The sequence below is a fragment of the Elephas maximus genome, chromosome 1 (genome assembly GCF_024166365.1).
Source record: "Elephas maximus indicus isolate mEleMax1 chromosome 1, mEleMax1 primary haplotype, whole genome shotgun sequence".
NCBI lineage: Eukaryota > Metazoa > Chordata > Mammalia > Proboscidea > Elephantidae > Elephas > Elephas maximus.
The window spans coordinates 174,323,435-174,337,674 of record NC_064819.1 but is presented as its reverse complement, the minus strand read 5'-3'; the positions used below and the strand labels follow the sequence as shown (position 1 = coordinate 174,337,674).

Sequence of the window (14,240 nt, the reverse complement as noted above, 5' to 3'; positions counted from 1 at the left end):
AATCCAAAAACCTCTAAGCAGCACGAAAGATGTTCAGTACCATGCTTACCCTCTATCATTTCATTCACAAAATACTGTCAAGATTCTATTATTGAAAGGTCTTGTCCCATCAATAGCATCCTGTAGCACCTAAACTGTAGTGTGAAGTGATTCACTGCCAGCAAATGGACAACTGAGGGCGCCATTGTCAAGGCCTCAGGATTTCCATCGAGCCTTCCTTCCTCCACTGATTGTGCCTGACTCTGACCAGTCCAGGCCCCTTCCATCACATGAGGAGCTTGGAAAGAGGATGAATGAAAGCAGAAAACAGAAGCTGTGGCTGCAGAGGGCTTGGTTGTTAGATGCTGTCTAGCTGACTTCGACTCATAGTGACCTTATGTATATATATAACGGAAAAAAATGCTGTGCTGCCTGGTCCTGCACTATCCTCGCAATCATTGCTATGTTTGAGCCCATTGTTGCAGCCACTGTGTCAATCTATCTCATTTAGGGTCTCCCTCTTTTCCTCTGACGCTCTACCAAGCACTTCTTAAATGGGAACAAATGCAAGCTGTGGGTAGATAACAGGCTTAAGGACCTGCCCCTGCCAACCCTGGGGCGCAATTTCTAGCTGTGAGGTAGATTGAGAGGGGTTGAAACTCAGTGGCACAAGAGGGACCTTCTCACTTGCACCATGACCAGCAGCTCTGGGGTGTTAACATCCTGTCTCTTCTCTATCCCGTTGAAGAAGCCCTCTTCCAGCCACTTCGCAGCAGATTCTTCCCTTCCTTCTTCTCACATTGTGACTGGGGGACTTTGGGCCATATAACAGGGGTTCTAAGGCAGGGGTTTAGCTCACCCATACATCGGGTGTCTATTTTGCTCCAAACTTAATGTTACCTTATCAGGATTTGTGGATTATTTTTGTGCTGTTAAATCTGATTGTGTCAGTATCATAAAAATATAAGCAATTATTTTTAATTCTACGGACTACGTTACTCTCATCAACAGAAATCAGCTGATACTTCTTTCACAATTGAATTTAATATTCTGCATGTTACAGAGTTTGGTTAAAAATATGATAGGTTATTAATGCAAAATAAGGGGCCCATTTTGAGAACAGCAGTTTTTATACTATGTACCCTAAATTTTGGGTCTAAAAATGAATTAAGTCTGGAAGGACCAAATTATATCCCATTTCCTCTCTGAACATGCAGAAAAATAACATTCAAGTCATTATATCTCCCTCTTCTGAATTTCCAGAGCACTTAGTAATTTCTCGTGATACTTATCACACTCTGCCCTGTAGTAGAGCTTTTTTTATACTCGTTTCATCTCCTGGAGAGTAGGATGGGGTATGTCAGCCTGCACTCTCCTCCTCAGAATACAGTATCTGTCAGTCTGTCCTTTCTCTGCCTTTTACTAAAATTCCCAACTGACTTGAGTGCCATCCATGCTCCCAGGACACCTGGACAAGCTTCTCTCTTGGTACTTACCACATTTGTGTGCGTGTGTGTTGTCCCCAGTAGATCATAAGCCTATTGTGGCTGGAGAGTTTGTCTCATTCATTCATCTTGGGGCGCCTAGCTCCTGGCATACAGTAGATAGCAAATAAATGGCAAATGAATGATTAATGAGTATGTGTAGACTATTTTTAACAGCTTTATTGAGATGTAATTCACATACCATAAAATTTACCCATTTAAAGTGTACAGTTTAGTGGTTTTTAGTATATTCAGAGTTGTGCAACCACACCACAATCTAATGTTAGAACATTTTCATCTCTCCTTGAAAAAACCCTACCCATTAGCAGTAATTCTTCATCTTCCTCCCCCTGCCATCATCCCCTGCTTTCTGTCTCTGTAGATATGCCTACTCCTCCATTGCATATAATGGAATCATACATGTGGCTTTTTGTGTCTGGGTTCTTCTACTTTGCATAATGTTTTCAAGGTTCATTCATGTTGTAACATGTATCAGTACTTTTTAGTTGCTGAATAATATTCTGTTGTACGGATGTACTACATGTTTATCCATTCTATAGTAAATAGACATTTCAGTCGTCCATTTCTGCTTAATATGAATAAGGCTGCTACAGAGATTTGTGTGCATGTATTTTGGTGCGCATATAACTTCGTATTTCTTGGGTATATACCTAGGAGTGGAATTATTGTGTTATATGGTAACTGTATGTTTAACATTTTGAAGAACTGCCAAACTTTTTTCCAAAACTGCACCATTTTACATTCCCACCAGCAAAGTATGAGGGTTCTCCACATTTTCACAAATACTTGTTATTATCTGCCTTCTTGATTATAGCCATCTTCTTAGGCTGGATTCTCTACAGTAGCAAAATTAGTGAAGCATCTATATTTATACACCCAAATCCACTGCCGTCGAGTCGATTCCGACTCATAGTGACCCTATAGGACAGAGTAGAACTGCCCCATAGAGTTTCCAAGGAGCACCTGGCAGATTCAAACTGCCGGTTTTTTGGTTAGCAGCTGTAGCACTTAACCACTACATCACCAGGGTTTCCATAGATGTATATAGAGAGATTTATATCAAGGAAATGGCTCACATGGTTGCAGAGGCTGGAAAGTCACAAGTCCATGAGTCAGGCTGAAGGCTTCTTCTGACTCATGTACCTGCAGTAGCTGGCGAGCCCAGGATCTGGAAGTCAGACAACATGCCTGTGGCTCACCGGCTGTAGAGGCTGACTAATCCCAAGATCAGCAGGTCATCCGCTGCTCAAGTCCCAAGAACCAGAGGTCAGATGAAGAGGAGCCAGCTGCAGGATCCAGAGTGAACAAAAGCCCATGAGCCTCACCAGAAAGTCCACTTATATTGGATACAGGCCACTCCTCCAAGGAAACTTTCAACTGATTGGCCACTCACAGCAGATCCCATCACAGAGGTGATAACATTATATCAGATCTCATCATGGAGGTGAAAAAGGTGAAACTACGTCGTAACTGCCAAACCACTGAGAATCCTGGCCCAGGCAAGGTGACACAGCCTTGACTATCACACCATCCTAGTGGGTGTTTAGTACTGATTCATGATAGTTTTGATTTGCATTTCCCTAATGACACAATGTTGAGCATCTTTTCAGGTGCTTATTGGCCATGCATATCTATACACTATTTAATCAAATTATAAAATGTCAGAGCTTCACAGGAAAAAAAAAAAACTTCACAGATAAGGCCCAGAGAATGAATTATCCAAGGTTATGTGCCAGGTTAGTTAGCACAAAGGGTCCCAAACACACTCCTGACTCCAAACCATGCTTTTTTTTTTTGTTTGTTTCCCCCTCTTTGGCTGTGATCTTTATTATTTTTTTTATTGTACTTTAGATGAAGATTTACAGAACAAACTAGTTTCTCATCAAACAATTAGTATACACATTGTTCTATGACATTGGTTAACAACCCCACAACATGTCAATACTCCCCCTTCTCAACCATGGGGTCCCTATTACCAGCTTTTCTGTTCCCTCCTGCCTTCCAGTCCCTGCTCCAGGGCTGGTGCGCCCCTTTAGTCTTGTTTTGTTCCATGGGCCTGTTCAATCTTTGGCTGAAGGGTGCAAACCATGCTCTCTTCTTGCTCACCCTGCCCCTTCTATTGGCTGCCTCTGGGTCCAAACCTCATTGAAAGAGTGAAATGACTGGATTTCTTTGTGGGTTAGGAGAAACGGGTGTTCTAGTATTGCTTGATTCCATTCCCTGCGTTTTCTCCTTTGGTTGAGTTGATTTCATCTCTGAGAATGATTCTGTCTGAACGCACACTTCATACTTGGGCAGATGGTTTTTATAACTTGTAGCTACTCAAAATGTGAAACTACTGATGGCTAAATTCCAAGCATTAGATAATTTGAAGCAGCTGTCTTGGCCATCTGAGGGCTAGCAAGTCATATGATAAGTATAAACCTGTTCACCTAATATTTTCACTGTTACCAAGAGCACAAAAACAAAGTAAGAAAATATTTAAAGGTTAAGGAGTGCAGTGGGGTTAGTGGAGACTGTTATATGTATGATGTTTGGGGTGATAAAGATATGTGCTGGTATTGCTAAGTCCTCCGAGGAACACACTGCGTGGGTCTGGAGATAATGCTGAAGAGAAAAGCTATGTTTAGTGTCAATTCTCAGGGAATAGTCAGGTCCTTCAACAAGAAACTGAAATAGGAAGGGCTAGCCTGGAGGTAGAGCCCTGGTGCTGAAGTAGTTAAAAGGTACAGCTGCTAACCAAAAGGCTGGCAGTTGGCAGTTCAAATCTACCAGCTGCTCCTTGGAAATCCTATGGGGCAGCTCTGCACTGTTCATAGTGTCACTGTGAGTAGGCATTGACTCAATGGCAACAGGTTTGGTTTTATGGTTTGGCCTGAGGGTTGACTGGTATAGTCAAGATAAGCTAGATTATGCTGTGATAACAAATAATACCAGAAATCTCCATGGCTTATCATAATGTAATTTTATTTCTTGCTTACCTAAAGTCCACCACAGGTTTCCAGGCAGTTGCTCCCCACATAGTGGCTCAAATTCCAGGCTACTTTCATCTTGGGTGCATCCGTCTCCACATATTTCCAGGTTTGCCATAGCAAGACAAAAGAGAACTAGAAGATCTCAAAACAACTAATAAGTGTGCATCTTAAGTGAGACATCACTATTGCTCACAACCAATTGCCCAGAACTAGTCTCATGGTCCTGCCCAACTGCCAAGGGGCTGGGAAGCATGATCCTCTGGTGAGAACTAGATATAAGCAAGCCCTGGTCATGTCTTTCTGGACTTTGCTCTTCCCAGGGAAGAACTCAGATACATCTTTGTGCCTTTGGGAGTATCCCCTGGTGGTAGGGGATATAGAAAGTGTCTGGAATGTGGAGGTGCAGCTGGAATAAAGAGAAGGTTCTAGCTAAAGATGATCAAATTAAATTTTATTAGATCATCTAGAATCCAATATATTTTTTTACTTTATTATCTATATTCTCCAAACAATAAAGTTTTGTCTTAGCTGAGATTGGAGGAAACTCAGAAGTATGGCTGTCCTTGCCTGGGCGAGACTCTGGAGAAAGTGACCTTAGGGAAAAGGAAAGACCACACATTCAGACAAGTTTGGCAGCTACTGTCAGAAGAGTCTCATTCTATGCCAATCTTGGAGATTCTAGCATTTATTTTTATTTAGATTGGTGACCTTTCCTTAAGGAACAATATGGTTAACATATAGGATCTCTATCAAAATTACCACTTTTGTTAAAGCTTTTACATCATTATATCCCATATAGCATCTCAAAAAATGCTTGTTCAATAAATGAAAGAATGAGTAAGAGGAATGGGAACTATCAACCATCTACTGCACCCTCATAGGACTAGCCTGGTCCTCTACTACTCTGAAGTCCATCCCCAGCCCCAGGGTGGGTATGGAGAACTGGGAAGAAGCCAGAACCACTGCAGGTACTATAGCAACACTCCGGACAGGCGCGGCGCCCGGGGATCATGTCTGCTCAAGCTGCCACTGTCTTCAGAATGTCAGATCTGCCATTCGTTCCGATAAATAACTGTACACCAACTCCTGTCCTCCACTGATTCTTACCTTGACCCCCCCTTTATTTATTTTTCTTCTTTCATCTACCATACCCAATCTCCCCTCCTTCCATAAGCATTGATTCTAGTATATTTCTCTTGTTTTCCTCCAATTTATCTCCCATGTATTTAGATTTTGTGTGTCCTAAAAAAAATTATTTTGTGTTGTTTTATGTGTGGATTTCTAAGTTTATATTAATAATATTGAATCTAATGTTCTCTCAACATGGTTTTTGAGATCTGTCCATGGTGCCATATGTAAGTCTAGTTCATTCTAGTTCATCTAGAGGATTCCATTGCAGGAAGAGTCTACCTGACTTAGCCATTCCCCTAGTGCTAAACTCCCAGGTGGCTTCCAAAGGTTCGTCTCTTTGACATTCAGATTTTTCATTAAACCAAAAAAAAAGCTGGTGGTAATAATGCCTAGTTTTATGGAATTATTGTGCAGATTTGTATTTCAAGGTTTTGTCAACTACAGTGATTCTAGTTCTCTGCTATCACATATGGTGGAAGAACAACATGCTTGTATATTCTATCCAGCCTTCAAGGCCCACAATGACTCAACAAGTGTGAACAAAATTATTCTCACTACTACTGTAAGAACCCCGCCAGTGGCTCCACTGAAGAAAGACCTGGAGATCTGCTTCCAAAAAGATTACAGCCAAGAAATCCCTACGGGGCCATTCTGCTCTGTCACGTGGGTCACTATGAGTTGTAATCAACTCAACAGCATCCAACAACTGCAAGGAAGGCCACAGAGCCAGGATCTGGATCTAGAAGATACGCATTTGGGTTATAATCTGTCACTTACCAGCTATGTTACTTTGGTCAAACCACTTAATCTCCTGATGCCTCTGTTTCCTCATGGCAAGTGGGGATAATCACACCTTCCTAGATAATTGCTGTGGATAAAATGATAGGGTAGGAGCGAATGCTTTATAAACTAGGAAGCCCTACCCAGTTAGGTATGTTGTTGTTAGTGAGGGTGGAAAAGAAAGGCAGAAGGGTCTATGGCACCAAGAAGGACAAGAACAGACACTGGAAGGCACCAGGGAGGGCCTTGAGATGTCCTGGTGGCTCCAGGACCCACAGGCCTGACACTCTAGGCCCAAATCCATGTGCTAACTGGCGTGTGGTCATGGGCAAGAGCTCCACAGACATCTTGATCAGTGGTTCTCAATGCTGGCTGCCATTGGAATTCCACAGGGGGGCATTTAAAAGTGCAAACGCCAAGGTCCCACTTCTGGCCAGTTATATCTGAATCTCTGCGAGTGGGACCTAGGCCTGGGAATGTGTAGGGTTGAGAACAACCGTTGTCCAACCTTGCACCATCCTTGGTTTAGTTTCTCTGTCAATTCATCCCAATGACCACAAGATGGTGCCCTCTTTCTGAGAAATCTGAGAGCTCACCAAACCGCCACAACAATCCACTTTCTGTATTAAACAATCCTGAAAGAATGGATTTGAATTTAACAACCCTCACAACATCTTATGAAGCCAGAATTCTGTGCCCTTGTACCTTTTCTCTTCTGTTAGAAACCGTATTGGATTGGGATGTGTCTCCTACTGTTTTGTGTTCCTTAAAGGGCTATAATGCAAAGCAGACAGCAAGTATTTATTGTTGTTTTTTTTTATGATCAGAGTCGTTAGTATCAATAACAGTATCTATTTAATGCCTTACCATGTGCAAAGTGCTTTTCACCAGCTGTCCTCAGAACAACTCTACGAAATGGGCTTTATTATTTCTTCTTATAGATGAAAAACGGAGGCTCAGAGCAGCCTTGTTCAAGGTCACAAAGCAATAGGTGGCAGAACCAGGCTTTCCGGTTCCGGATCCTGCATGCTTCTCACTGTGCTCTGAGAAGGGCAGCCACATCACAGGGGACAGTAGTCAGCCACTGTCTGAGCTGCAGAGCACAGTCCTGAGAGAGGAAATTTCACAGACAGACAGATGATGTCCTCCTGGAGTACGATGCCATCACAGACAGAAGGTAACAGATGTGAGAGGTTTCTAGTGAGGTGCTGCACAGAGTCGGCACACACGCAATGGGAGGACAGATTTTGTTATTTATGATGCTTATTTCCAGTAAAATGAACTGCTGTGCTAATACAGGAGCCCTGGTGGTGCAGTGGTTAAGAGCTCGACTGCTAACCAAAAGGTTGGTGGCTCGAATCCACCAGCCGCTCCTTGGAAACCCTATGGGGCAGTTCTACCCTGTCCTAGAGGGTCACTATGAGTTGGAATTGACTTGACAGGTCGGTTTGTTTGTTTTTATGCTAATAATAATAAACAGTTGCCATCAAGTCGATTCTGACCACGTATGTCTGAATAGGACTGTGTTGCACAGGGTTTTCAGTGGCTGATTTTTCAGAAGTAGATCACCAAATCTTTCTTCCCAGGCACCGCTGTGGTGGCCTCCAACCTCCACCCTCGATTAGCAGCCAAGTGCAATAGTCATTGTACCTCCAAGAGGCTCCGTGCAAATGGAAAAAACTAATCTTAATTCTGCCTTAAGAAAAAGTTTTAAAATTATCTCCAAAAAAAGTCCTTTTCTACCAACAAGTGATGTCTTGTGAGATTAGTGGATCTGATGAAAAGTCACTTATCACTTAAAAGAGCACTTACAGACTTGCTTGCTGCCGGATGGGTTCCCATAATCAAACAGGAACCTAAAAGTCAGAAACTGGGGACCCTAATCACTCTGGTGTTTTTTATCTCAGATGAAGGGGCTGCAAGTTTAGGTTCAAGTTATTTGAGTTAGAAATGCTGTTTTCAGGGCCGAGGCAGTTGGATTGAAAGTTTAATAAATTAGTGTTTTACTGATTTCCAACAGACATTTTAGCAATTCAGTATTCTGTTATACCCATTTTTCATGCCTCAGCTCTTCTGTCTGTAAAATAGTGGTAACCTATCCCATTAGACTACTGTGAGGATCAGAACAGTTTATTTATAAAGCACCTTGAACCATGCAGGACACGTAGCACTATGTGTTTCTTAAATAACTAATATTAAACAAATAAATGGATTGTGCACAGCCATTTATATATTTTACAAGTGAAATTTTATTTTTTCAAAATCCCAAAATAATTTTAAAATTATGTTATGTGTACACTTGCTGGTCCAGGAAATATACTTCAGGAAGATGAAGGTATTGTCCTATGATTAAAATTTGAAATCCCACTGAAAATGCATAAATTTGATTAGAATGGCACTGTTCTCTTTTTGGACTAAAAAACACTAAAAATAGGTTTAAAAGTTCATTACATTTTTCTTCTCATTATTCCCAATGTCAACAAGTAAGCTCATCCACTGCTTAAAGAAACATAATAATATAGTGATCTGCCTTTTTATTTTGTTGTGAAACATCTTCCTTTTTCGCTGCTTGACTTCTTTTAAGTCTGGGCACTAGTGATCATTTTGGAGGGCAGCCCTTAGCACACAGCATTTTCCCCTACCATAAGGACTTCATTGGTCTGGAGTTCTGTGTGACTGGGAGTACTCCCTGGCAGTATTCCACCCAAACCACCATCTTCAAGTATATATTTAAAGCATTCCAAGAAGGAGCATTTGCTCAGAGAGATTTTATGCAACCTATGGGAGAAAGACAGGAATGCTGAGCATGTCATAGAGGCAGGACTCAGAAGAAAAAGACAGGAATTGAAAGGATGCTTTCCAGTCTAGAAGTTGTTGTTCATATCTCATTTGAGCACTAATTTTCTTTTAGTAGCACTACCGTATTGTTTTCTTGTAACCACAGCTATTCTGTAAGACTTTTGTTTCTTTTTCTCATGTGCTGTTTTATGAAACAGACTTTGTGGAGAGAAGATAGGAGCATAAAGAAGTACCCTTTCCAGTGCTGTGCACTCCCTCCTCTTCCCTCCCCTCTTTAAACCAATCCCAACCAAACCCCTGCAGCCCTGCTCCAGGAGCAGCCCTGCTCCTGCATAAGCCCCACCCCCAGCTCAGAAAGCCTCTGCCACTGTGGACTCTCCCACCAGGCCCAGGGAGCTGGGGTGTGAGACAGGGGACAGAAGTGGGGACAGGCTCCAGTTATTTGGGTGGAGCCTGAACTACAGTTCTACCCTACAGAGACAGTGTTTAAAAGTTCTTTGGTTTTAATATTATAGGGCAGCTATGCTGACATAGCAACGATCATGAAGATGGCACAGGACCAGGCAATGTTTCACCTGTTATATATAAGGTCACTTTGAGTCAAAGCTGACTGGATGACAAGTAGAAACAACAACACTGGCAACTGCATAGACCTCTGTGCATCGAAACAGGGCTCTACCTAACTTTATATTATTGTTTCCAAATACCTGACCTCAAATGAACTTTTACAACATAACTTGAGACTAAGTGGGGGCTGTTTTATATACATTCACACACTCAGCGATAGTTCCTCTTTATATCAATCTGTCTGTCCATCCATCCACACCATCTTTTTATTAAGATATACAATAATTGCCAAAGAAATGTGAAAAGCAAAAAGCTAAGGTTTAAAGAATTAAGATAAACATTTTATATTTATTGAGTTCAAAAGCAATCGTTCTGTTATAAATTCATCTTCACTGAGTTAAAAAATAATTAAATCAATATCAAAACTTTCTTTTTTTTATAGTGAGATAGGAGGCAGTGTGGTATAAAACACAGTACATGAGTTTTGTAGTTAAAAGCCCTGAATCTCGGGGTCAAGCTATTTAACTTTTTCCAAGCTTGTTTCCTTGTCTGTAAACAGGGATGATTAGCTTTAAAAGACTTTTTAAAAACAAGATATTGTAGATACAAAACCAAAACCAAACCTGTTGCCAAGTTATTCCAACTCATAGCAACCCTATATAGGACAGAGTAGAACTGCCCCATACAGTTTCCAAGGAGTACCTGGTAGATTCAAACTGCAGACCTTTTGGTTAGGAGCTGTAGCTCTTAACCACTATGCCACCAGGTTTTCCAGATATTGTAGATACCTACATTATGTCTGGCACATAGTGGTTATTTCCCACCCTTTCTCTATACTTGGGTACCTAATCCGTATATATGTTTGCCTTAAATAGGCTAATGTCTAAAATAGGCTGATATAGATAGATTATTAATAAATTAAATTGGTTTAAGGAGCTTACTTATATTGACAATTGTAATCATTTATTTGAATTGATTCACTTGTGCCAACCAAAACAAAATGACTGGTTTTCTCAGGAATTTGTAAATTTCACATTTTTTCTTTTTTCCTTTTAAAAGAGGCATCTAGGCTCTCCTAAGAGCCCTACCCAAGTTTCCCTTTGTGGCAATAGTTAGCAGTCAGGTTTTATTCAAATGAATCAATAAATGACCCCAAGGAAGGACAAATCAACTTTATTTAAAATAGGTTTATTGAGTGTTCTTTTCCTGTTTACCACTAGGCTCAATTTCACAGAGCGGCGGCGGCAGCAGCAAGGGCAATGGAAGTGAGGCATGGCATGCTGCACCAAAAATAACCAAACCCACTGCCATTGAGCAGATTCCAACTCATAGCGATCCTATAGGTCAGAATAGAACTGCTTCATAGGGTCTCCAGGGAGTGGCTGGTGGATTCGAACCGCTGACCTTTTGGTTAGCAGCTGAGCTCTTTAACCCCTGTGCCACCAGGGCTGCAGCAAGAACAAACACACAGACACAGTGCAGAGCAACCCACTTGCCACTGGGGCCCCGGCGGCCTCAGACGAGCCATTGCCACTGTGCTGATTGGCATGTCTTTGACACAGCCCCCTCCTGATGCTCTCTCACGGGTCCCCATTCCTGCTGTCAGAGTTGGGGGGCCCACCTGAAGATCTGCCTGTTAGCTGGAATTTGTTACTCTTGCTCTATATCTGATGGTGTCATATCTTCAATTTTTTGAGGCAACTCTGGGTGGGCTTGAGATCAGGTCTTGCCTGCCAGGCTTGCTCTCAGAGTAAAAGACATACTCTCTGCTGCAAGGGAATCTGAAGGCCTGGGAGGTTTATTATAGTTAATACCAAAACGATCACATGTATAAACCCATATTCTAAAACATTATTTACTCTAGTTTGTAATAAATCAGAACTTTCTTTGTTTTGAATAGAAATGTAGAGTTCTTTCTTCCTTTCACAAAAGATGTGTTTCTATCATGTGACCACTGTGTGGCCAAACCTTGGAGACATCCAGACACACTGTGCTCCCCTGTGTTTGTACACTCAGGGTTCATTCAGGGGCTTAACACAAAGCTAAAAAGTCTGGTCCTGCATTAGTCTGGGGTGCTGCTTTTAATTTTGTGGTGCAGAACTAACTCCAAATAAATTGGCAAAAAAGTAACCTATGAAAATAGCTTTAACTTACTAATCCACTACATCTTTGACAGCAATTTTAGAGAAAAATGGTCCAGAGGACAAAGTGCCTAATTAATGATGAGAAAATGATGCCTTCAAATCCTGCAACAGTTCTCCCTGCATTAATCCTTTGTCCAGAGTTTTATTCATGCGAAAGTGACAGTTACTTTTTGCTTCTGTCCCCTTCATTCCAGTACTGCTCAGTCTGCATTTCTGTGAGTCGGGAAATCGTGCGCTGAAATGCAAAGATTTCCTCTTCTCCAGTGAACATGGAAAGTCCTTCTGCTGAGTCCTGGTTACAGAATAAACCGAGCACCAGTCAAAACCATTACAAATGAAAATTTACAGAACTAAGTACAGGATTTTAAAATCCTTTTAGATGTACCTTTTTAAATTACAAAATTTACTGTAAATTTCTTCATATATAGTAAAACTTGTGAAAGCCAGAACTTGTGTAAGGTGGAAACCTGTCAGAGAAGGAAAACTCAAATGTTTTCCACTAGGAGAGAGTGACAGAGAAGCGGCAAGACAACACCCTGTCAAAAGGGAAAACTTGCAAGACTCAGAAAAACAAGACAGTCCCATCAAGTTCCAGCTCTCACAGGTTTCACTGTACAGTCTCTTAAAATAGACCAGAGGATCAACTCATTTAAACCAACGGAAAGCAAACACAACAAATGACCAGGGAAGAAGACTAAACAGGAAAAACATTAAAAGCATAAACAAAACATTTCAGCAAACACCAGAAAAATCCAAATATGAAAGTTTTGTGTAAAATTAAAGTTCTCTGCAAAATCTAAAGAAAGGACATTCCAGACAGAAAATGAATTCTTTCTCCAAAAGTGCAGGTCAGGAATCAATAACAGCAAAGAACAACTGTCCTGGCAGGTTAAAAAAATTAGGAAGCAGCTAATGCTCTCCCCTGAAGCTTAATGGACATGTTCACACGCCTGTGGGAGGACTGAGGACAAACCTCTGAAGGCCCTTTTCCAAAACGGATGACTGCAAGGTCTCCAGTGGGGGCCCTGAAGAATGTGTCTCGGATCTCACCTCACAAAGGCCATAGCTGCTTTGGGTCCTAAGCATCTAGGGTTAAACTGGGGGGCCCCGCCCCTGTGGAAGCCCTGGTGGCACAGTGATTAAGAGCTTGGCTACTAACCAAGAGGTCAGCAGTTAGGATCTGCCAGCCGCTCCTTGGAAACCTTATAGGGCAGTTCTATTCTGTCCTATAGGGTCACTATGAGTCCAAATTGACTCAATGACAACAGGCTTTGGTCCCTGTGAAACTGTTAAACAGTCCAGGACTGGTAACACCAATGTGGGCTTGTGGCCACTAAGAGGGCTTTGAATTTTCTTTTCTTTCTTGAGGGACTGGCTAGTAGGCTCTTTCAGAGAAAAACCCTGGACTCTTCAGTCCATCTTCCACTGACCTCATGACCCTGAAGTTACATGGCCTGATTTCTTCATATATTACTACTCCCAAGTGCTGAGCTTACTTTGCCCTGTGTCTGAACCCTGATCTTAACGCACTAAAAAAAACCCACTGCCATCGAGTCAATTCTGACTCATAGCGACCCTATAGGACAGAGTAGAACTGCCACATAGAGTTTCCAAGGAGCGCCTGGCGGATTTGAACTGCCAACCTCTTGGTCAGCAGCCGTAGCACTTAACCACCCTGATCTTAGGAGGAAAAAATTTAAGAGCCAATGATTTAAAGGACTTTAGAAACTGAGAAGATGTAGCTCCTTGTTATGGATTAAACTGTGTCCCCTAAAATATGCACTGAAACCCTGGCTCCCATACCTATAAATATGATCCTGTTTGGAATTAGGGCCTCATTTGTTGTTAATTAAGTCATATCTGAATAGGGTGGGTCCTAAATCTATTACTTTGAGTTATAAAAAAGCAGAATGGACACAGAGATACAAAGAAAGAAGAGGAAGACAGGTGACAAAGACACATCTACGAGGACTGCTGGCAGCTACCAGAAGCTGAAATAGACAAGGAAGGACTTCCCCCTAGAGGCTCACTCTGAATGCTGACTTCTAGCCTCCTGAATGGTAAGAAAATAAATTTCTATTCTTTAAAGTCACCTACTTGTGGTACTTCTGTTATGGGAGCATTAGGTAGCTAAGACACCCCTTAAGTGTCTTCTTTCAAATTATCAAAGAAAATATTTAGATTAAGTATTGCTCTTAGAGAAACCTCTATACCAAAAAGTCCCAGCCCATGGGTCTATAAACAGCTACTATTTATTATTTAAAAAAAAAATTTTTTTTTTTTTTAGGTTTAAGTAATCATATTTTGAAAGTTCACTTTTAAAAGGATTATTGGTTTTACTCTCCCAAACTCCTGAGAAT

At 41.5% G+C, this 14,240-nt stretch overlaps 1 protein-coding gene and 1 long non-coding RNA gene across 4 annotated transcripts in view; one reads left to right on the top strand and one right to left on the bottom strand.

Annotated features, from left to right (window-relative positions):
- LOC126085387 (uncharacterized) overlaps positions 1 to 14,240 on the top strand; it is a 35,059-nt gene that overhangs the window by 20,739 nt on the left and 80 nt on the right. The window contains exons 5-6 of the long non-coding RNA XR_007519273.1: positions 7,312 to 7,547; positions 12,075 to 13,940. This is a non-coding gene — a long non-coding RNA (uncharacterized LOC126085387). The remainder of the gene's footprint in view (positions 1 to 7,311; positions 7,548 to 12,074; positions 13,941 to 14,240) is intronic.
- The window catches only part of AFG1L (AFG1 like ATPase), a 244,257-nt gene continuing 239,461 nt past the window's right edge, over positions 9,445 to 14,240 (bottom strand). For 2 of the 3 annotated variants that reach the window (XM_049896561.1, XM_049896642.1), the window contains one exon: positions 9,447 to 12,172. In XM_049896561.1, the coding sequence (XP_049752518.1) occupies positions 12,044 to 12,172 (129 nt within the window). In that variant the 3' untranslated portion in view covers positions 9,447 to 12,043. Of the gene's footprint in view, positions 12,173 to 14,240 lie in introns of all 3 variants that reach the window. The other variant, XM_049896727.1, reaches the window with a different exon arrangement.